This window comes from Microcebus murinus, chromosome 11 (assembly GCF_040939455.1).
Source record: "Microcebus murinus isolate Inina chromosome 11, M.murinus_Inina_mat1.0, whole genome shotgun sequence".
Lineage (NCBI taxonomy): Eukaryota > Metazoa > Chordata > Mammalia > Primates > Cheirogaleidae > Microcebus > Microcebus murinus.
The window spans coordinates 3,720,704-3,745,909 of NC_134114.1; the positions used below are offsets into that span (position 1 = coordinate 3,720,704).

At 36.2% G+C, this 25,206-nt stretch overlaps 1 protein-coding gene across 1 annotated transcript in view; it reads left to right on the forward strand.

Annotated features, from left to right (window-relative positions):
• Positions 1–22,564, forward strand: part of ICE1 (interactor of little elongation complex ELL subunit 1) — a 65,883-nt gene extending 43,319 nt beyond the window's left edge. The window contains exons 14-19 of the mRNA XM_012757738.2: positions 1,021–1,189; positions 4,539–4,699; positions 9,365–9,555; positions 11,556–11,662; positions 19,355–19,453; positions 21,495–22,564. Coding sequence (XP_012613192.2) covers positions 1,021–1,189; positions 4,539–4,699; positions 9,365–9,555; positions 11,556–11,662; positions 19,355–19,453; positions 21,495–21,676 — 909 coding nt within the window. The 3' untranslated portion in view covers positions 21,677–22,564. The remainder of the gene's footprint in view (positions 1–1,020; positions 1,190–4,538; positions 4,700–9,364; positions 9,556–11,555; positions 11,663–19,354; positions 19,454–21,494) is intronic.
• Positions 22,565–25,206: the final 2,642 nt, after the last annotated feature.

Below are 25,206 nucleotides of genomic sequence, written 5' to 3' on the forward strand. Positions count from 1 at the left end.
TAGCTTTGAAATATGATAAGATACTAGAGGTTTGATCATTTGTATTCCTCAAATACTTAAAATTTGAAAGATAAAAAAGTATCTGTCATGACTGAACTTGCCTATTTCCACATAATCCAGGCATGTTTATAAGCTTAAACTAATTTCCTTCAGAGTATCATATAATAGATCCCTTTTCCTTTAAAAGTAGTATAAACACACTTTAGTGTTTTGATAGTCTTACAGAAAGACTCTCCAGTAGTGGATATCACAAATATAAACAGAACCAAATATTTGATTTAAAGATGGGGGAAAAGGGAATTGTGTAGATTTATATATATAGTTTATTAGGATTTTTGTAGTTCTGCATTTTGTAGTTCTGCATTTTCTAGATATCTGTTGGTACCTTGTGTGGATGATTTCCAGTGGTCAATGGATCATACTTAAGTGGTTATCTGCATATACTTGGAGTCATTAGGTTATAAATATTTATTTATTTATTTATTTATTTAGATTTTTTGCAGAAAATATAAAGAACTCCCCAAGTAATTTTGAAAGGAAGTGAACAAATGTATCATTATCATTTAATGCTCTTCTTTCTGAGCAAGAAAAATGTTACTCAGTATTTTAAAATCTAAACAGTATGTAGAGTAAATTAGAGTTTAGAAAACAAGAATGAGAGTAGAATTATACTGAGTTTAATACACATACATACATATGGATTATTTTAGCAAAAACTGAGCAATTATGACTTATTTGAGTAGTGTTGGTGACAGTAGGCAACCAGGTATGTGCAGTCATGCACTCTGGCATCTGCAGCGTTACCAACCACAGGAAACAGACGGCTGTGGTCATTTCTTAGATATCCCCTACCCCATTTTTTGTGACTTGCCATACTTGTCAATTTTTTTTACCAGTTATTACTGTCATCTACCTTCTGATATTGTGCAAGTTTTATTTTTCCAATAAATACATAATTTTATAATTTTTAGCTATTCTTAGGGGAAAGATAAATAAACCTTTTTTTTTTTTCCAATTCAGCATTTAGCAGAATGCTTGCTTCACTCTATTCTCTCAGAACTAAAAATTCAGAAGATGTCTACAGACCACAATTACATTCATGCCCTCTGCAGAGTGTATGTGGGTATTTGTCGGCAACTTGGAGACTTGGAAAGAGCTCGCTTGTTGTGCTACAGTCTACTCAAGGAAGGTATGTTTAGATTGTGACATTTTTATATTAAAAATATACTGTTGCCTTTTTACTATATTATACTTGGATCTGTATTTTCAGCTATGTGATTGTTGTGTGTTTCTTAAAATTATGTTTTGTGCATTTATAGCTTTAGCTGCTATACCTGCCTGCTCCTGGTTTTCAGTAGGAGAATTTACTTAAACTTACTTATGTCCATAATACGTTCGGCTTATAAATAAATAGAATATCTCTCATCACTGCATATTTGTTTTATACCCTGTACAGCTGCTTTAGGAACAGATATAGTTTCCATAACTGTGAGAATACTTTAAAAGTAAGTGACAAGCCAAAATTCTTTGCCACTTGCTAGAAAGGGCAGCAACCCTAAGATGAATTCATAAGCTGGAGAGAAGAGTAGATCAGAGAGAGCTGGAAAGGAGTTGGGGACATGAGGGCTGTCCTCTGGTATCTTTCTCTTCACTATTATTTCTTCAGTCTTTGCTAATGGATCAGATTGGGAGACATTCTTCATTATATTAAATCGTCAGGATTTTAAAATCATAACATGATATAACAATACAACTTAATATTAATACATCAGAAAGTCTTATCCTTTACTACCATGTTTATGAGCTTTATAAGTAGGATAATTGAGTATATCCATCACTTTTAGTATTATGAATGAAGCTGCTAAGTGTTTCAGTTGCCCATTTCATTTCTTTGTTTACTCTTTCAGTCACTCATTTATTCAACAAATCATTATGGAGTGCATGCTCAGTGTTAGGAGTTCTGTGGTGACCAAAATCAGATGCAGGTATGATTGTCCAGTGGGCCGACAGGCCGTAGTCACAGCACACAAACTGTTGAGTTAGCAGTGGAGGGTGGTAGGATGGAGAGGGGTGTGGGTTCAGCCAAGACCACATTGGATTTCTTGTTCTTCCTCAACCACAGCAAGCTTGTTCTTAGCCCAGGCTTTTGTGCGTATAGGTTTCTTGTTCTGTTTCCTTGCTTCCCTGGACCTCACTGTGGCTCGCTCTATTTCTTCGCATACTTCCCTAGTCATTCTGTGTCCCTTGTTCTTCTCTATTTGCCTCATGGCACTTACCGCTCCTTAGTACATCATAAATCTTGTTTGCTGTCTCTGTCCGACACCAGATTGCATACGCTATAAGAACAGGGCTTTATTTGTCTTGTCCCTACTCTATCCCTACCCCAGAAAAGTATGTTGTCCACCCCAAGGCAGGACTCTAACCTGTTGGCAGTGATGAAGTATCTGTTGAATGAATGAATTGTACTGAGGAAGGTGGATTTGCGATGGTCTGAGGGGTCAGTGAAGCTTTCATTGTTAAAGTGACTTCTAAACTTGAGATTGGAAGATGCACAGAAAGGACATAGGTGAAGAGGGAGGAAGAGAATTCTAGGCAGAGGGAAAAAGGAGTGCAGAAGTCCTGTGGCAGCAGGAAGCATCACCACATAAACATAGGATTTAAAATTAACAGATCAGAATGGTGCAATGAATTTATCCTTTGAGCTACCCAGTCTTTTGAGACGCATGACAATAGATAAAGTAGAACAGAGAAAACTAAAAAGTTATATTAAATGACCAAATACTCTCCAGCCATACAAAGGAACAGACTGCTGATGTATGCAACACCATGGGTGAATCTCAGGAACATTATGCTGAGTAGGGAAGCCAGACAGAAGACAACACATAGTACTCAAATCCATTCATAAATATTTGAGATAGGGCAAACTAATTTGTGCCGACAGTAAGCAGTAAGTTAGGGGTTCTCTATGTCTGGGATGAGGTGATTTCACTGCAAAGTGCCAGAGCGAGAGAATTTTGGGGGCAGTGAGTATCAATTGTGATGGTGGTGGTTACATCATTTGTCAAAATTCCTTGAACTGTTTACTTAAAAAGATTGTATTTTATTGTATGTAAATTATACTTCAATTAAGTTAATTTAAAAAAGAGAGACACACCAGAGAGTAAGAGAAGGTATTTGCAACAAAAGGATTGTTATCCAGCATTTATAAAAAATATTTATTTCTTCAAATCAAAAGCTTTATGTGTTCTATGAGTAAGTTAAACTTGTGCAAATGTATAAAAATTGCTTGTACTGACACATATCAAATGGGAGAATTCTGGGACTGAGGAAGTTTGGAGAAAGAATTTTTGCCTTTCCTTTCTGTCTTAGAGGGTTTTTTGTTTGTTTGTTTGTTTGTTTTTGTCATACAGAGCTGTAGATTTGTGTAGTATTTTGATATTTTATATATATGTTTTCATTTACGGTTTCTGGCTCATAACTCCTGTAGCCCTAATTATAATCTTATGGTGCTTTAGGCCTCAGGAAACAGAATCTGTCTCTCTGACCTTCTGCCCACCTTTTACCTGTCCAAGGCAATACTCTAACCTGATTGTGGGTTCTAAGACCCTCATTCCAGAGAGGGTCCCATCCCCATACTCTGGGGAAAGGAATGCTGCACAAAGAGGCCAAGAAGAATCTGAACAGACAGACCTTGCCTGGGTTTCCTCACTCAGGCTGTTAGAGAAAAGGATATGAAATCATACCCTTTTTATACAGTCACATTTGTACACGGTTGTCCATCATGCCTATATAATGAAAAACCCAAAAGGACTGGGTTTGGAGAGCTTCTGGATAGCTGAACATGTGGAAGTTCCTGGAGAGTGGCGTGCCCAGGGAGGGTGTGGAAGCTCCCAGTCCCTTCCTCCATACCTCGCCCTTGCACCTCTGTGTCTGTATCCTTTGTAATGTCCTTTATAATAAATTGTTAAACATAAGTTAAGTATTTTTCGGAGTTCTGTGAGCTGCTCCAGCAAATTTATCAAACCCAAAGAGGGTGTCATGGGATTCCTAATTTATAGCTGGTCAGTCAGAAGTTCCAGAGGCCAGGACTTACGACTGGGTCTGAAGCAGCGGCAGTCTTGAGGGCTGAGCCTCAATCTATGGGTCTGACACTGTCTCCAGGTAGATAGTGTTGGAATCGAATTAGAGGACACCCAGCTGGTGTCCACTGCTTGATTTTGGACCCCGCCCCCACACACGTGGTCACAGAAATCTGTGTTGACTGCTGTGGTGTCTTTTAGGAAAAACTCAAAATATTGTGAGTTTTTCCTAAACATTTATATTTAAAATGTAAAGAGAGTCTGCTAAAAAGAAAATAAAAAAGCAGGAGATTTTGAAATAATCAAGGCCAGGGCCTCATCTGGGCTACTTATTTATAATCCCTTCAGCTGCATGATGCTTTGCAAGGCACCAATGAAATTAATAGAATTTATTCTTAGTTTGTAATTTATTCACTTGATCAGACATAAAGGTTTATTGCATTATTTTCTTTCTTATAGATTTTCCAGAGTCTGAGAAATTGACTTTGTTTATTGCAAACATGTGGCATGATGTATTTCTCTCTCAGTCGGTGATTAATAAAGCAATGCAGTTAGTTGCCAGGCATCGTGCTAAAGGAGAGGTTCTGAACTGCTTGAGAGCTTTTCTTAATTGGGAAAAGGTGAGCTTTGTTTTTATGTCTTATAATGCCATACTTATAGATCTTACATAAATGTTACATATTTAGTTTTGTATTAGTTCATAGGCATTTTAGAGCTGCTATTCTTCATATTAGATCTTTCAGGATATGAACTTAGTCTAGGCTTATGCATTTTGTTCATTAAGTATTCATGAGACATTCCAGAAAGAATTTTTTTATTGTGTATTGTGTTAATTTAATAGAGTTTGTTTTATACACTAATTTATGTCTGATGATAAAATCCATACATATGCATATATGTATAAAGGGGCTTGGAGGAGCTATAAAATTATGATTCTACAATAGGCACTTGGAGAGGTAAAAAAATTGATATCTCAGTTTCTTTCTATTATAATTTTTTTTGAATCTGATATTCTGTATGTTTCTTTCCAGTTGATGGAATTTGCTTTTCTTCTAAGTACTTTGTTCCCATGTTACTTTTATTATTTTTTCTTTAGTATTGACATGTTAAAGTAGTATCTAGGTGGGTGTCTTTTCATTCATAGATTTTATCCAATGAGAATCCAATTGACAGTAAACTTTAAGAAGAGGTACTGTTGTCAATAAGGGATTGAGTTTTTGAATCTGTTCTTTTCTTTTTTTTAATTAGCATGTTTTATTTTCCTTTTTAAAAAATTTCTCCTGGCTTGGTGTGGAGTAGAATTTTATATGCTGTTTTGCATTTTGTTTTTAGTACTTTTTAATGTTAATAGTCATTAGGCTTTTATTTTTTATAAAAAGTAAAGGAAAGGGCTATTGATGATTAAAAATTAGGTAAATATTGAAAAGCAAGTCTGTCTAGATACACCAGAGTATATTGTGTGGTAGAGTCACTGATTCCAGTCAGTCATTTAGCATCAGAAAAGTTCTCATGACTCCTACCTGTGGATACCTGCAGCCACACACGTCCTCTCTGGAAAGTTGCCTACCTCTGGAGAATTATCTGCCTCTGGAGGGCTACCTTTCACGGGCACCTCTGCTCTTGCCTAGTCCTTCCACGTGCACACCAGAGCCCATCTCCTTTGGCTTGTTCACAATTCACCAGGATATGGCAATTCAATGGTAAAAGATACTACTTTTGAAGAAAATACTATTTTAATAAATATATTTATTTACTAAATATCATAGCAAATAAAAATATGAAGTAAATAGTGTAAGAAAGGTGAGAGATACTCGGGGAAAAATACCATTATGATAAAAGATTTCCAAATGTTCTTTTATAAAATTAAGCAGATCTGGTAAACAAAAATAAATAAGGACGTAGAAAAATTCAGTCACATAAAAATGCTTGTGAAGAATATTTATTTTTAAAAATGCGTATGAAGAATATTTATTTTTCTTATTGTCCATGATACATTAGCAAAAGTCAGTCATAAGTTTGGCCACATGAAAACATTAGTTTTTAAAAAAAGATTTAAAAAACAAAATTTCTTGGTAATAATTCAGTAAAATTAAACATAAATAAAGCTTTCATAAAAAATACTTACATTTACTTTGAAATTGAGATACATAGTCTTGGACAATCTGGAAACAAAATATGAAAAGTAAAATCACAGTTTTAAAAATCAGTGAAAAGGAAAAACCTTAAAGATCTCTAGTTTTTTGGAAAACGTATACTCATTAAGATATTTTAAATGTCTTCATTGTTAAGCAGACAAATGAAATTGGCTGATACTCATCTTAGAAATTAGAAATACGAGAAGGAATCTAGGAAAAAGGAATAACGTTTAAAAAGTAACAGGAATGAAGTAGAGGACAAACAAAACACAAAGAAGGTAAAAACGCTGCTTAAAAAATGCTAATGATAGATAACTCAGTCTTGATTAATGAAAAAAGAAAAAGGCAAAAATATTGAAGATTCGAAATGGGGAAAAAAGATACAACTACAGATACAGAATAAAGAATGAGAAGACGACTACTGGCAACACTATAGCAACAGATTGGGAGACCTGGGATGATTTCCCAGTAAAATAAAAATTTTCAAAAATAGCTTTGGGGTTTGAACATGTTAGTAGACCAGTTATTAATTATAATAAAGGGGTTGAAAAGATGATTAAAAATTTACTATACAAACAAGACATATATAGGTGCCATCTGAATTTTTGTCTCATCTTTAAAGAACCAAGTAATTGCAATCTATTTTGGGCTTAAGAGCAAATTAAAGTCCCTTGTTCATTTTTAATAATAAACCCAATAAAAAATAGCGTAAGACAAAAAAAGCCAGTTTCAGTGAGGCATTTAGGTATAAAAAGTGCAAATAAAACAGTAAATTTCATAATGTAGCCAAAGAATAATACTTTAAATAGAGTTTATCCTAATAAAACAAGGAGAATTCAGAATCAGGAAATCAATATAATTGAAAAAGAAGAAACCCCATGGGATTATTCCTAGAATAGAAAATAGAAGGAAACTTATTAAATATAATACTGCTAGTTAAAAAGAAATCAAAGGTATGTATTATCGTCAATGCAAATTACTAAATTATTTTCAGTTTTTAAAATGATGAATTAGGAATTCCTACTATTACCATGGTAGGAAGTATTTCCCTGAGTTGGCCTTTTCAGGGTGGTATGTCCCCAAGTTTTTCCAATTGAGTTGATAAGATCCTTAAGGGTCTTTTATATATAGAATTGACTACTTGGCTTAACTTACTACTCAATTTTAAAGTTGTAAATTCATAAATCGTTTTTATAAAGCCTTTAAATTTATAAATCTTGTTTCATTTATAAATCAGGTAATTATGACAAATGTAACAATGTTTTTACTTTTGCTATTAATGTTACTTCAATTCATATATTTAACAAATTAACATCTAAATAATAATTTATAAACTATTAAAATTTAATTATCTTAAACTTTTAAAGTATTCCTAAACTTAAGATATATTCCTCAAAAATACTTGAAACTAAACCTTCAAATTGAATAAGCAAAATCTTTCTAAGCACTTTAAGCAGCTCTTGAATGTTAAATGTCAATTGAGGATGTAGAGGTCATAGTAAGTATTCCAACACTGTTTACAAACTTAATTATGTTCTCTTAAATATTTCTAATTAAAATCATGATTCTAATATTGAATACTTCAAACTATAACCACAACTTAAACATAGCAGATTCTCAGCACTTTTATGCAGATACATAACACATATACAGATTATCACATGTTCACAATTATTGCAAAATATATTCTTAAATATATAATACAAAAGAGTTAATGTATAGATTTGATTTTCTTTGTGTCTAAAGTTATTTCTGTGTCTTCTCAGGTTGCAAAGTCACTGACTTCCCTAAGGGGGATGTTTACCACTTTGGCCAAGTTTCAGCTGTTGGATAGATTATCTTGGACCATGATTTGGTTGTGGGTTATCTGATGGAAAGCTTGAAACTGAAATGAAAACCTTTCAGAATATTTATCCCCAAGTCACAGGTTAACACACTGAGCACTTCATATAATAAAGCAAATTTCTAAGCCCAAGCCTTTTGTTGTACTGAGTATGCTAAGCCTGTATTGCATATGTATTGTTGTCATACTGAAACTCTGATACAGTGCTGCTGGGATTGCTAACATGTAGCCACTGTGGAAAACAGTTGAGTAGCTTCTTATAAAGTTAAATCTTTTCTTACAAAGGGCCCAGCAATTCCACTTCTAGGTATCTTTAAGAGAAATGAAATTTATATTTACACAAAGACTTATACATGAATATTCATAGCAACCTAATTATTAAATAACAGTAGCCAAAAGCTGGCAATAACCCAGAAGTCTTTTGATAGGCGAGTTGATAAACAGTGATATGTAATGTAATAGAGTACTCCTCTGCAATGAAAAGGAGTGTTCACATTACTAATATACATAACAATGTAAATAAATATCAAAAAACAGAAGTGTGAAAAAAGCCATACATAAGAATTTATTACTATCTGATTCAATTTTATGAATTTCTGAAAAGGCAGGCTGATCTATAGTGTCAGAAAGATAATAGAACTTAAAGAATTTTTTAGGCCAGGTGTGGTGGCTCATGCCTGCAATCTGAGCACTCTGGAAGGCTGAGATAGGCGATTGCTTGAGGTCAGGAATTCAAGACCGGTCTTAGCAAGAGTGAGACCCCATCTCTTACCAAAAATAGAAAAAATTAGCCAGGTGTGGTGGCACACCTATAGTCCCAGCTACCTGGGAGGCTGAGGCAGGAGGATTGCTTGAGCTCAGGAGCTTGAGATTGCAGTGAGCTGTGATGATGCAACAGCACTGTGGTCCAGGCAACAGAGTGAGACTCTGTCTCAAAAAAAAAGACTTTTTTAAAGGTTTAATCTTTTTATTATGGCTAACTTTCTAACTTGAATTCTTTTATTTGGGTTGATGAAAATATTTGTACGAATCTGGATTATAGCTAAGCTCTTTTCTACCTGATTGGATTCTGCTTCCTAACTGTGACTTTATCATCTGGCTGATCAACTACCATGCTAAAATCATTTCATGATAAGTATTATGACTAAGATAAACATAGATCATTATTCAAAATACAACTATCTCAAAAAGCTATTTTATAAGATTAAGTGATTATTCATCTGATGCTTATTATATTTTTTGAGATAACAAAAGACATATTATATTTGAAACTCCAAATTTTATTTTGTTTTTTCTCTATTTGCTAGAATGCTCCTGCAGATGTTGGTTTCATGGTTTCTAAGCTGCTTTTGACCATACAGTTATGTCCAAAAACAGAATTTCAGTCCAGTGAAAAATTTGGTGAAGACCTAAGTGATAATACGTGGGAATACATATTTGCCATTGATCTGCTCTGCTCCCATCAGAAATGGATTTGGACACATGATAACATCATAAGGTTAGCTATTTTGCTAACTCAAATAAAGTTGGCTTATTTGTATTGTAAGATATTCTTTTGAATGCTGCATTGTGGTTTTTTTTTTATATTTTATTTCAGCATATTATGGGGGTACAAATTTTAAGGTTTCAAATGCATTCTGGTTTGAATCTTTTTTTTTTTTTTTTGCTTAAGTGTTTAAGGCAGCTGAAACATTTACAGATGACATTTTTTTTTTTTTTTTTGGCCATATGCTATACAGATGACATTTTTATTGGATAAGAGTAAACTACCCTTAATATACCTGTAACACTACCACATTCCCTTGCTTTACTTTTCCTCAGTATCAATCAATACTTTTTATTTTACTCTACTATTCTCTCTGTCCCCAGTAGAAATGACTATCAGGGGGTGGGAGTAAGATGGCTTTATTTGGTCCACTGACATAGCCCAGCATGCAGAACAGTGCCCACATGAGGGAGGCACTCAGCAAACCTGTGTTGAATAAAATGTAATGATTATTATCTTAACATACAGATACTCTAGGAAAACCCAAATCAACAGAAATATTCAAACTATAGGTTAGCAGTTCTTCTCACCTGGAAGAGAATTAAGCCTGATACTTTCAGGCATCCATTATATGTAATAAATGAACTTTTCTCTGTGCATCTGTAGCCCTGGCACTATGTGCCACCTTTGGGAGAAAATTATTACTCTAATAATTTTTCTGTAGGTGTTAATTATGCTGAGAAAGGCTGATATGAGGGAGTTTGTGATATTAAAAAGGATACATCAAAGGGTTGATAATCCATATCATTTAGATACTTGAAGAATATATTCTATGGAAATTACCTTGTGCAAGGATCCATCTGTGTACAAGCATGTCTGTCACTCTCTTTCACTCCCTTGACACTAAGAATAGATTAGACATCTAAATGTCAAACAATAAGAAATTGAATCATGGTAAAGCTATATAATGAGATTAATACCTACATTAAAATACAGGGCTATAAGTGGATTTTCATGTATTGACATGGAAAAGTGTTTGACAGTCTGTTACTAAATAAGAGAGTGACAGAATGGTCTGTCCATTGCCAGTCTGTGTGATGGTATGTGAGGGCCTACTGTGTGGGCCTCATGTCCCTGTGGCTCTTCATGGGCACCCAGGAAGCAGGGGCCCTTCTATCCCCGTCAGAGCTGGTTTGTCCACGATCCCCCCACTAGTGGTGAGGACAGTGTCAAATACAAGGGTCTCTGCCTGAGCAACTGCACACCCTGTTCCCTTCCTCAGCACTTCATGGCTCTTTCCAGGTTGATTACATCCACAGAGAGAGCAAGGAGTATCTGGAAGAAAAGCCCAAAATTAGGAGAGTAATGATTATCAGAGACTGGGTTATTTGGGGTGCTTTTAATTTCTATTTTTCTTTTGTTTGCATTTAAATTTTCTAGTGATATATTGTGAATGCCTTGCAAAAAGTAAATACATTTTTGAAAAAAGTGAAAGCAACATGGAATTGGTACTATTTTCAGTCAGTGGAAAGATTTTCTTTTTGTCCATGTAAAGTGTGTTTTGATTATTGACATTACAGTTTTCCTCTGCTTTAGCTATTTTTACACACATAGCTTTATTTGTCTGTGATCCTCCCAGGTAACTGTGGGCTTCTGGAACTCAGGGGCTGCTTTAAGTGCCTGTAGGGTCCAAACGAAAATACAGACTCCATGACTTCCTAGTTCTGTGACTTTGGGGACACTGTTCAGCTTCGTGCAAAGCCTTATAAAAAGAGTCAAAACAAAATGATGAAAACATGTATTTTTGTAGCCTCTTTTAAGTCAGTGTGGGTGAAGATATCCTGAATAGTTGGAGAAGATGTAAGCTTCCAATACCTGTTCTTATTTTAACTTAAAATGTTAGATCCTTAGCAGTTACTCTTTTTCGCTAATTGCCTATGGACCATTTAGAAGATAAGTTCTTACAATTTGAGTGATGGTGAGTGTGTATCTTTTTTGTTGTTGTTCTATAGTAAGGAGCTGTGGCCTGTTATGGATAAGTGGATAAAATACAGAAAAGGACATGCGAACATTGCATATATTCCTGATGTTATTATAGCATCAATACTGAGGCTCATTGGTGAGTTGTCTGTCTTATTGATCTTTTTTATTGTAACTGATGATATCCTGGTCAGGGAATAAGTGTATAATAATATATGATGACTTCAGAACTTCACCATAATGGCGATTTCACAACCATCAGAATAGAGGCTTTTGTGCTTAATTTCCTCTTTCTCTTTCTTTATAAATTAGTGTTTTATCTACTTTTGTCAGAGATTTAAATTTTTTATGTTAGTACATTTTATTTATAATTGAACTCGTGCATCTCAGATGCTAATATTAATACACATGCACACACATACACTAGGCTATATGAATTGCTATAATCTCATTTGGTTTCTAAAATAAGATATCTTCATTATAGAAATTAAATGATTGTTTAGGAATATTTTAAATGAGACAAATTCTTCTTAACCTCAGTTCTAAAAAGAACCTATGTGGCTGTTTGGTTCTACTCCTTTACTATTGCCCACAAATCTTTGGTCTTTATTTTTCCTTATATTTTTTCTCTTTACCTTATCTCTGACAAGCTGCTATCTAGGCTCTTCAGAATTATTAGTGATGAGATTTCCTAATTTCAAACTGACTTCTGTGTCTGCAACATGTATTTATTGCTCCTGGGGAATACAAAATAAGGTTCATACGATTTCTGCATTATGGCCCTTTAGATATTTGAAGATAGTTTTTGGGGACTTTTAAGTATCTTTGGATATTAGTTAATTAAGACTCAAAGATAACACCCATTGAAATAAGATTAGTGTTTGAGAGTATATATATATATATATATAAATAAGTCTTATAAATAGATCAAACAGAAAATATACCTACTACTTTTGTTACTATATCAGCAAATTTGCATTCCTCTTCTGTGTGTATGTCACTTGCAGATGTAGCAACATTGTGTTAAGTAAATGTATAAAATGGTTCAAAGCAAAAGCCTGGTTACCAGGTAGACACTAATTTTGTTAGAAATAACCAAAAATACACTTGGAGTCAAGTTATCAAATAAGAAGATGAGAACCAAATGACTGCTAAAGAGTATGTAAGAATTCAGAAGAGATACATGAAAAGATAAACAGAGGCACAGAAGTGGAAATAGATTACCTATGCCTAGTGGGGCACAGTCCCCAAACTGTTTTGCTGAGTTCTTCAGCACAGGATATCTTCAAGAACAATTTTTGTCATAGATGCAAAGCAGTAGGGAACACAGAAGGGTCAGTAGTGGACATTCCAATTTTAATAGCAGCTTCTCTTAGGAATTCAAGAAAAATTGTTTATACTTTGGACTCATTCTAAATTATTAAATCTTTTTAAGAATTTAAAAAATTAGAGATTTTTTAAGTCTATAAATATATTTATGTTGACCTAGATGAAGTGTCTATGGAATTTCCAAGACATGTAATATTTTTGAAGTCACACTTTAAAATATGATAATATTTGCTGTTTATTTTGCAGTGGTTGTATGTCTGTATTTATTAGTTGTAACAAGAGAGGAAGTAAGAATGAAGATTGTGTTTTTTGTGGTCACTTGTTGCATACCACAGTAGAAACGGCCTCTTGATGTTTATAGAGAAGGGTCAGCCGTATATGAGGTTCTTCTTAGTGACTTGCCCACTGTCTCTTCCAGTTAGCTTATATCATCTGGAATTACCAAATTTGGTTTATCATCCAAATTGCCTGAGAAGCTTTTTTAAAAATACAGATTCTCGGGCACCATCCTGTAACGTTCTGATAGGATTAGAATTGTGTCTGCAAAGCCCTGCAGGCATGCCAATGATAAAGTGGGTTTGGAAAAGGTAATATTTGCCTTAAATGAGATAGCACATAAAGTCATATGCTGTATGCATATATGATGATGGTGGTCCCTTAAGATTATAATACCGTATTTTTACAGTACCTTTCCTATGTTTGGATGTGTTTAGATATAAAAATACTTACCATTGTGTTATAGTTACCTATGGTATTCAGTACGTAACATGCTATACAGGTTTGTAGTCTAGGAGCAATAGGCTGTACCCTATAGCCTAGGTATATAATAGGCTGTACCATCTAGGTTTGTGTAAGTGTGCTTTATGGTGTTCACAGGAGACAAAGTTGCCTAATGATGCATTTCTCAGAATGCATTCCTGTTGCTAAGCAACACATGACTATACTTAATTTTGGTTAGATGTTACAAAACTCTTTCAAACAAAACTGTACAAGATTACAGAAGTACTTTCAAATACATACTATAAAATTAACCCATATGTGAATGAATAAGACTATATTAATAGTTTAAAAACAAGAATGTATAATTATAGGGAGAAAACTTGTAATTTTTGTCAGATTAAGGCTGGTTTATGCTTTAAATCTTTAAAAAATTCTGGCTGTTAATAAATAGATAATTTATGACTATTTGAGAATACATATTATTTAGAGTAATATGTATATATTTATATCAGTATATGTAATATATTTATATATAATTATAATATAACACAATTATATATTATGGAGAATAAGAATAATGTATGATTAATAATAAGGTATAATTGGCAATATAATAGAATGATAATATAGAAATACAGTTCAAAGGATGGGTAATTAGAGGAAAAGTATAATGTGGAAAATAAAAAGCAAGGTCAGGAAGAGTAAATCCTACTTGGGTCTGCTGATGGAGTTGGTGTGCACGAGCAAGACAGGCCTGGAGAGGCTGGGACACATGGGGCTGACCTGTGGGGGTGGCCATTGCTGGAGAGCAGCTGAGCTTTACCCCACTCAGCCTCTTGGTCCTTTCGGTGCCTTAGTTCCTTGTGCTGATGCCAGCCTAGAGTCCAGCAGTTGCTGGGCGGTGAGGGCAATAGTGCATGCTGCAGGGTAAGGAGTAAGGGCTCTTTTTAAGAAGAAACTCTGTTAGTGTGCCTTCTCACCATTTCTGAAGCTGACCTTCACTGAAGAATTGATAAATAAAAAATTAAGTTGGTAAGCCATTATTTAACTAAAGTCACACACTAATCATTCATAAAATAAGGGAATTGTCTTTATTCTTGATTTCAAATTTGCAAAGTCCTGTAAGAGGGTTTTACTCCATGGAAAATAAAACAGGCTTTCTGTCAATGCAATTTAATATTATCTAATGTTAGATTGAGATACGAACATTGCTATTAGCAAATTATCATATATGATTATTAAATGGGGTTTACTCTGACCTACCTTAACAATAATATATTAAAGACCATTTTGTGGAATGCTTGAATTGCATAGAAATATGGAGGAGTGCTAGAACTGGGTCTAATCTCTGCACTCCTCATTTCTTGGCAGAATTGAGGCCGAGAAAGGTTAAGCCCTTGTCTGAGGCCACTCAGTGGGAAGGTAGCAGAGCAAAGATAAATTTGTCCGCCACTGGATTCAGTAGAGTGTAAAGCTGTATAATACCATGTTTCTACTTGAATCTTTAATAATATGGCCCACTGGGTATTAACTGGAACCTAGAAGCTAGGAAAACTGTCTCACATGTCAGGTTTCTTTAGGTCACTAGACTGAAGTAGCCATTACTTGTTGATTTCTAACCATTCTCTTGCCAGGTTTTCAACTCTCTGTTTTTTTGAAATTGCCTCAATTTACCCCTTCTTAGCATATTTGCATCTAAAATATTGGATGAAAGCCCTGGGATCTTTATCTTGGTCTCAGTTCTGCCCTGTAGAGTCATCTTAGCAGGCTGTCCTCTCCTCTGGCTTTGTGACTGTGCTGTGAAGCGCATTGTCTCTAACATTGAAAGTAGCTCCACGTTTCTTATTTGTATTCTAAGATAGCGGAATGGTCCTGGATTCCCTCACATACCTTCTATAAGGAATTTTCTTCCAATCATTTAACCAATTTGTCATCTTTGTCAAGTCACCATATATTGAGTCTTTTTCCCCAAATCATCTATCCTAGACTCATAATTTCCTCTTATTTTACTCCTGATAGCTCCATTAATTTAAATAGCTTATAAAACCCAATTTCTTTATGTGCTTAATTGAAAGAAAGGGAGCCATTGTAACATGATTGTATATTATCCGGGAATAAATGCACATCCTGTGGCTGAATGATCCCATAACTGTGTTAGGCACACGCCCCTTTCCCTGCTATTAGTTATGCATCTAATGCCCTTGGTAGATTGTTTCAGAGAACAAATCCAATGGCATACAGTTAACAGTTAGATTTAATTACAAAGGTATATGCATATATATGTGTATTTTTGAGATAAGGTCTCATTCTGATGTCCAGGCTAGAGTACATTATAGCTTACTGTAACCTCAAACTCCTGGGCTCAACAGGTCCTCCTGACTCAACCTCCCAAGTAGTTGGGACGATAGGTGTACCACCATGCCCTGCTAATTTTTGTATTTTTTTTTTTTTTTTTAGTGATAGGGTTCTCGCTGCATTGCTCGAGCTGGTCTCAAATTCTTGGATTCAAGCAATCCTCCCACTTTGGCCTCTTAAAGTGCTAAGATTACAGGCATGAGCCACTGTGCTCGTCCCAAAGAGATATTTAAAAGTGATCAGTAACCTAAAATTTCTGATCTTTGAAGTAAATTACTTTTCAATTTCCTAGGCTGCCTAGGAATTATTCAGGTATTTAAAGTATCATCCTAGATAGTCCTAATTCATAATGCTAATATTGTTTGATCAGTAATTATTTACTATATATCTGCTAAATATCAAAACAGGATATGTGTAACTAGCACTAAGCTAGTTCGTATAGGTGATACAAAGTAATAGAAATTACTTAAATGCTGTATGCCTCAGTTTCTTCATATTTAAAATAGAAATGAGGCTCATGTACTGGGTTCACATAGAAACCCGTGGGATTCAGTATTGAGAGAGAATATGATGTCGATAGAAAAACCCAAACTTTCTAAAATAATTTAAAGAGGTTTATTCTGAGCTGAATATGTGTGACCTTGACCCAGGAAAACATGCCCACAAGAGATCTTGAGAAAATGCACCTGAAGCAGCTAGGTTACGGTTTGGTTTTATACATTCATGGAGACCGGAATTACAAGACCGGAAATCAGTACATGGAAGGTGTACAATTGGTTCAGCCTGAAAAGGCAGGACATCTTAAATCCAGGGGCTTACAAGTCATAGGTGGGTTTTAGATATTCTTAACTTGGCAGTGGTTTGAAAGAGTTGAACTTTGTCTAAAGACCTGGAGTCAGTAGAAAGGAATGCTTAAGTTAAGGTAAAGGAGTCTTCTATCTGTCATGTGCTGCCATACTGGAGTCAAGTTGGAAAGTAAACCACATTATAATGGCTTATAAAACCTTTTTATTGTTTGTAGTCAAGACTCACTAGGCCTCTTAGAAAGGAATTTGGGCAAGAGAAAAAAGGTCAGAGTTCAGTCATCAGTGAACACAGAACAATGAGCATATAACATAATATTATCTAAAAATGCATCCAAGATACATTCCAGAGTCTTTCTCCTATGTAGAAGAAGATGAGGGCTTTGCCTTGATGGAAGGAACAGGATTTCACCTTGGAGTGAGCTTACATCCGTATTAGAACCACTGGAATAAAGGAAAGCTCCAAACACGAGGGGACTGGGTGACTGATGCCGACACGTCCCTGCTTGCCTTGGCCTTCGGTGGATTTAGCTGTCCTGTGATCTCTTTGGTTCTCATACCTTTTGGTGTCAGGACCCCTATATACTGTTAACCACTTTGGTACCAGCGTTGACTATAGTCGTTAGCCACAGATGAACAAGCACATCGACTTTAGCTGACCGCTGTGATATGACTTTTCTAATTTTTCATTTATCAAAATAAAATTGTGAACATTTAAAAATAAGGTAATGAATACATATATGTGTATATTACCTATTCTGATTTACATTACAAGTAAAGCTGCCTGTAAAGTAAAATAAGCTTTCAGTGTTTTAAAGCTTTCCTCATCGCACAAGAAGAGCAAAAGGGATTCGTCGTCAATGCACAGCACAAACTATCATGCGGACTATGAGTGCCAGCTGTGGACAAGGTTTCGCAGCTGGTGAGCATGGTACCCAAGTGGTTAATCATTATTAAGAACTCTGAAAGAACTTTTGTTACTGCAGGTTATATCAATAATTATTGTATTAGAAATTAAAATTAAGAAATTTTTAAAATATTTAGTTATTCATTTAAAATTAACAGTAATAAACTCATTAACATATGACATTTTTAATGAAAAATAACTATTATTTCCAAAACAAACAAAAAATAATGAGACTGACATTGCCTTTTTGCAATGCAAGCCTCTTTACTGTCTGGCTTGATAGAAGATAGCTGGTTTTTCATTATCTGTTCTGCATTCATGTCTTGCAATATGTTGTTTTGGTTGAATGTATGAAAAAAATCCATCCAAATACAAATATGTAGTTGGTAAAGGGAAGAGTATTTTCATAGCCTTTTCAAATAATTATGGATATTCTTCTGTGATACTACAATAAAACTCAAGTAGTAATTTCTCAAAGATTAGTTGTAGTGTGAAATCTGAAATCTTATCAGTCAGCTTTTTGTATTCTGTTATACTATAAAATGCATTGGTCTAGCTTGCATGTTGAAGGGATCCTTTTGCCCTTATATGATTTTGTAACCTGGATTGTTCACTTGGAAAATAATTGATTCACACAGATCTTCCAGATGTCAGCAATACCCCCCAAAACACAATATCACCAATCTCATCACAGAAAAGTCTTAAGCACTAGAAAGCTGTGAAGCTCAGGGTGGCTGGTGGAAGTTGTTCCATAATTCTAATTTGCTTAAAGGCTCAAATTTTATCATTGACCATAATGATAAATTTTCTTGAAGTTACAAGTTCACATTGTTTGTTTTTGAGACAATGTCTGCTTCATTCCAAATAGTCATAGTTTGTCAGATCTTTCAATCAAAAGTGGTGTTGGGAAAAGCACCCAGTTTCACTCACAACACACAGTTCCACAAGTGCTTTTCTTCGCCACAACCAGTGAGCTGGGTGTGCAGGGGAGAGCTGCATGTGTACTTCCTGGGCTTTCTACGGAATGTTGCAGAGTTCTGTGTTTGAGGGCCTAGATTTAGTGAGAACAGTCGTGACTGCCTCATCAAGGACATTTCATAAGTGAAATCAGTGTTTTTGACTGTGGGCGCTTGGTGATGAAGAATTACTGCCATCCAGTGAGGTGCCACTATCTTGATACATGTTCAGGGTCCAGTCGTTTGATCTGCTGTTGCTTTTGCACTGCCATCCAGTGAGGTGCCACTATCTTGATACATGTTCAGGGTCCAGTCGTTTGATCTGCTGTTGCTTTTGCATCGTCAGCCCACACCTTGGCGCTGGGAAGAAGGCACGTAACTTCTCAGCATTATTCTGAAATAGTTCTGACTTTGAGGACTCCAAGTTGTCTGTGGACTACACTTGAGAACTGCTGCTCTATATTATCACAGCAGCTGCCAAAGTGTTAGAACCAAAAATGTATATTTTGATTGGACCACTGTCTCCTAGTTGATCTGTGAGCCTATTAGCCATTTCACAGTAGCCCTACATTCCTTCTGGATTCCATTGACGACATTGTAACTTAGCTGGGAAAGCAGCACATTGTATATCCTCACATACGTGTGAATAAAAGAAGAGATTGGGCATTTTGATCACCTCCTGTAAGGCAGTGGTGCTTTAAATTATGAAAAGTTAACGTTTAACCAAGAACTGTTTACATTTTATTTTGTGTTTCCCCTAGGTCGTTTAGGCCAATTGGGTTTGAAGGAAGGATTTCCATCTGCTGTGAAAAATATTAGTTCAGTTATTGGTATGTTTATACAGCATGCTCAGGATGAAGGTAAAACTCTTATTTGTTAAAATTACTTCTGAATCACTTGTGTTTCCTTATTAAACCATTTTTGGAATCCTTACTATGTGCTGTGCTGTGTGTGTCTCTTGCTGCCTTGTAGACTAGGGCATATTTGCAAAAACATTTTCAGCATTAGTATTTGAATGCGTGTCTGAATGTATTTGTTTGTTTATTTAAATGGCAATAGTTCGCTCTGTTGGGCAGTGCTTCTCTAAGGAAGAGGGAACTCTCTTCTCCCCTTGGTGCTAACATTCTGTCTCAGAAACTGTGCCTTGTGATCCCAAAAAAGTGATTTAACCTGGGCTCCCTGCGAGGCCTGTTGGGTGGAGGCCTCCTGTGTCCTGACGGCCAGATGAGATCACACCTGTGAGCAGGGATGCACAATGAGGTGCCAGGTATCACTGAGTACTTAGCATCTGGAGAGAACTTGGAAGACTAGAAACTTTGTGAGCAAATCTTCATGGCAGGATTTCTGTTACATTTACATTTTGTATAGCATGTAATTTTATGTCTCATTCTGTTGTGGGAAAACCTTAAGGTAACCCTTTATAAGTGGTAAATCTAGTTTCTGTTTTGATTATTGTATAATCAAGGAACAATGTAGCTAAGCAACATCCTATCAGAAATGTAGAAAGTGACATCTTAAATACTGCGTGACACCCAAGATAATCTTAACATGGTGTTTTGTCTTCAGTTTTCAGTGGGAGACTTGATATGTTGAGCTTAATGAGCAGAGCCTTTCTTGTTAAGGTGCTTTCTCTGAAGTATTTCTTTGATTTTAGGAGAGCTGCTGAAGTGATGCATGTTTCTTCCATGTGAAAGTGTACTTCTTTACCATTTAGATTGCATACTGACACAAAAGATAGTAGCCAGAATAATGGCTAATGGGTTGTCTTGCCAATAGGTACAGACTTGTTCTGTTGCTGGGGCAGGTATAACGTAGAAGCTAGGAGCATGAGGAAAGAGGATAAGCAGATATTGGGGCCTGCTATAGGTTAGACACTGTGCTTGGCACTGCCCCACAGCGTAGCAGGGTCTCCAAGAAAACCCTCTGAGGTGAATGGGTGTCTCCCTTATTTTATACCTGAGGAAACTAAAGCCCAGAGAGCAATTTGCAGAAGGTAAGGCTAAGCAGTGCCACATGCTCCTGTTTATTCAGATTGTCTTTTTAATTTCTTGTGTTTTTACTGTTAAACACTTTTTTGAGTTGTGGCCTCACTGTGTGCTATGCTGTATTGCTTCTCCATAATTGCTTATAGAGTAGGGAGAAAAGTAATTTTAAAAGCTACAGTATTGCCTGCATTTTCAGCATTAACATTTGAATGTGTGGGCTTTTGTGTTGGGTTTGTTTGTTTGAAATAACTGAAATACAGGTTGAGTATTCCTTATTTGAAATGGGAAGTGTTTCTCGGATTTGGGATTTTTTTGGATTTTGGAATATTTGTGAATATCTCTAACCTGAAAATCTAAAATTCAAAATTCTCCAATGAGCATTTCCTTTGAGCATCATGGTGATGCTCAAAAAGTTTTGGATTTTTTGGAGTATGGATACTTAACCTGTATTATAGTTAATAATAAATTTTAACTAAATAACTCCTAAATTATTTAAATAAATTACATTTTACCTAAATTAAGCTTTAATTTAAATAAACTTACCCTAAAGGACAGCTGTAATAATATACTGTAATTTATAACCTAGCTATAATCTAGAATCATATGTTATAATCTGGTATGTGAAACTGTGGTATAAAGATAGTTTTATATTTTATCTCATTTTTTTGTGTTTATTTCCAAAGTCCATTTATAAATACTTCAAGTGGATGTTTAATAGAATCATGTATTTGATGAATTGTTTTTTTTTAATTTGTAGACAGGTCTTAAATTTTTTACTGTGTTATTTAATATTTTTCATTGCTGGCAGAAGCAGAAATGATTCTGTATTTGGATTGTATTTTAGTAGATTACATTATTAAAATTTTGAGTAGTAGACATCTTCTTGGATTATAATTGATTTAAAATTTCTTTTCAGATATTCCATGGGGTATACAGTTAGCAGCCGTATATGCTCTCTGTGACTTGAGTCCCAGCAATCCAGCAGAAATTTGCAAGATCCTGGAAGCTTGGCGGAGAGAGGCCTCCAAGAACGTTCCGTCTGCCATCCTCAGCTACCTGGAAGAAGTCGGTGCGCTGAGTGCAGAGGGGCTCGGCTGACCCAAGAAGGCCACTGTGGCTAGAGAAGTGCCTTGACACATTTGAATATAAATAGATTAATCAGCTTTCAGATACAAAGGAAGGTTTAAAGAAGACGCAAAATAAACTGACAAGAGGCTCTCCTTATTGTTTGGCAAGGAGACAGGAGAAACAAACAATTGCACAGTTGTTTTTCCCTAAATCACATACATTTCACTTACGGTTATTGTGATCATGTGACATATGGATTGTATTATTGTGTCTTGGTCAAACAACAAAAAACTTGAATTTAGCCCTTTTTTTGCTGCAGAAAGTGTCTTTTTAGTGGCTTTTTAAAATTGAGTGGCATTTTATAATGAACTTACCAATATAAAAACATGATTTGGTTCCTGAGCTGTTTTCGGACTTGTGTTCAAATGAGTGACTAGGAAAAAGTAAATTGGCAAAACAAAGACCTAAAGAGTTTTCCACTTCTTAGCTGGAAATGGGCTACAAAAGTTTTTCTCAAGATGTAATACATAATTGATCCGAGTAAAACATGGAGAGCCCTTAGCAGAAACTCACTTTAATGCATTTTCTTTTTATCTCTAAAATTCCTTAAAAATATTTAACTATATATCAGGAAGAGGAGAACTGAAGAGTAGAAGTTCCCTTGCAGGTTTGTATCAGTGACATGTATATGAGCGATTCAGAGGCGACTGCAGGCAGAGAGAGCTCTGTGTGCTGTGTACATATGGTCAGTGCTATGATGTGTCTCACATTTGATGATATTCCACTTTCGGAATTTTAGTATTTGTATATAGAACATGGGTTTAATAACTCACCGTGGTTCTGATTTGTCTTATATTCATCATTTCTTAAAACTCTTGTATGTGTTTTTTATAATAAAAAATAAAAGTAAGCCATGCACGTTATTGTTCTGATTAGTAAAGAGTGACACTGGGCCTCACTTCTGTTCTACCAAAGATAAAGAACATACTCTAACCAAAAATAGGAGAAAATGGCCACTCCTGAGGACACTTGCATTCTGGTGACAGAAACATATTTAAAGATGTTGCATTGCCAGTATTTATCCAGTTTTGAGTGTTCACTGAGATGGTCTTATGTGATACCAGATACCATATAATTAAGTGCTCAGGATTGGATTTTTTGTGTAATTACAATTTAACAGCTATTTGTTATGCCTTCCTTATATTTTCTTAAGTAACTATAACACCTATAACAAACATAATTGAAATTTATAAATAACTCTGCCTTTTTGGAAACTGTTGGTATAGTCATTCTTTTACCAGTATATCTTGAGCATACTCTCTCGGCGCCTTGCTGGGAAGAGCTGAACAGCAAGCCATTTAGGAGCCAAATTCTCAAAGAGTTGTGATGTATGGATAGAGAAAAATCCTAAACAAGTAATCACCCAATAAATGCAACAATCATAAGTTGAGGTAACTGCAGTGAAGAAATCATGTAGATTTGCAGTAGAGAATAGCAGGGAGACTCCTCTTTCTGTGTGTTGGTCAAGGAGGGTCTCTCAGGAGGTAACTGCAAGGACCTAGGAAGAGAGAACCTGCCTTGAAAACAGGGAGAAATGACCCTGTTGCGTAGGTGAGGGCAGCCCTGCAAGGGAACAAACCCATAGAGTGCCAAAACACAGGGCGAGTGTCTGCAAGACTGGGTTAGAGGGACATGCCAGTCAGGATATCTGGGGACACATTCATGCTGAGTGGCAATCAAGGCTCCAGGGAGATTTGAGCAGAGGTGTCATTAGATTACAGTAACCAGGGCTGTTCTGAGGCAAAGGGATGAGAAAAGGGTGAGGTGCAGTGGCGAGGCCAGGCCTGTCGGGAGGACCACATCAGGTGGACATGGGGCTTGGTGATGGGTAAAGAGTAGATGGATTTTAAAATCTGTCTTAGCAGTAGAATCAATGCTGTGTTGAGAAAGTGGGGGTCAGGGACAATTAAGAATCGAGATTCCCAGGTTACTGAGTTGGGCTCCTGGAGTTGGGGATAGGTGTGTAGGTTTGGTGGTAGGAATCACCAATTTCAAGCTTTTCATTTGGGACATGGGAACCATGAGACATCCAAGTGGAAGTGGCAGGGAGCATATATGGGCAAAATTCTGTAGAGATAAGGGAAAAGCTTCGGAAGTTGATAGCTTATGGAAGCTATTCAGAGCTCTGTTGTACTTACATTTGCCTCCAGAGAAAAATCACTCGGTGGGTCCTCCTGCAATTTGAAGTGGTGTGGGAGAGTGGAGGAAACAAAAGGCAGTGCAGGGGGTGTGTGGGAGTGACCTTGGCAGTTGTTTCTTGGCCAGGCATGTGGCTCTCTGTAGCTGGTTGAAGTGAGCGTGGGTGGGTAGCAGTGACCTTGGTGAGCATTTTCCACATAGTGACAGGCTTGGAGCGGCTGCAGAGACTGTGGGAAGTAAGAGCAGAGCACCATGTGGGTTGCTGACAGTTTGTGGAAATTGTGCCTAGTTGAGTGGATTTGTCAGGTGGATCAAACATGTAACCTCAGCAGTTCTACGTGTTTCTGATTATTGCAGAACAGGCACACTGACGTTTTCTGATGTGTATTGATTAGCACCAGTACTATCTCCTGGTTGCCATGGTTCTGACCACCACGGTGCGTTGTTTACTTGTCAGCTCTACCCTATGTTGTGGACTGATAATAAACCCTCAGAGAGTGAACCAGGTTTAAGATATTAGTGATTTCTGATACCCAAGCAGAATGTTGCTGTAAGGTTTTCTCACTTGACAAAAACATTGTATGAATACAAAAGTAAATTAACACTTGAATCTGGAGTTGGATGGGGCTTTTGGCTAGAGTCCTTGTCCCTGTGACCACACAGGTGCTGGCGGGCCCCAGCTGGGTCAGTACAGAGCTAAGTGGGAGGGAACCAGGCTGGCTGCAGCAACAGCAGCAATTCTTCCTAGTTGTCTTCACAGGGCGATGGTGCAGGAAGCCTGGGAGCTGCTGGTCAGGTGCAGTGAAGCGGTGAGGAAGATGAACAGAGGGTGGGCAGAGTACTCCTGAGTACGTCTGACCAATCCTTGGCGCTCATGCACATTCCTAAGGTGTTTCTGGCTTTTCATTCCACGCACAAAATCTGCCTATATGTGATAGGTTGATTACACACTTGAGGTTGTAATTTTCCAGAGAGAGAGTACTTTGTTAGTTACGTTGTTTGTTTGTTTATTTGTTTGTTTGTTTATTTAAATAGGATGTGGCAGTGTAACTCAGTAAATTTAATTTTAAAAGAATGTGAAACAAATTTGTACTTGGGACTGAATTGCACTGTGGCCACTAGAGGGCTCTGTTATCCCGCCCATGAGTAAACCATGCAGGATGGAAAAGACACCTTAGCTTCAGAAGTTTACCAGCTGAAGCCTTTCTAGCAGGGAAACAGATTTTCATTCCTATTTGGGGCAATAGTTTTACTGCCTACGTCTGTTATCTCCAGAAGTAAATGGGAAAAATGTGTGGAAAGGATAACGTAAAATTGTTATTTGAGAGCATAATTAAAAAAAACAAATACTTTGTTCTGTC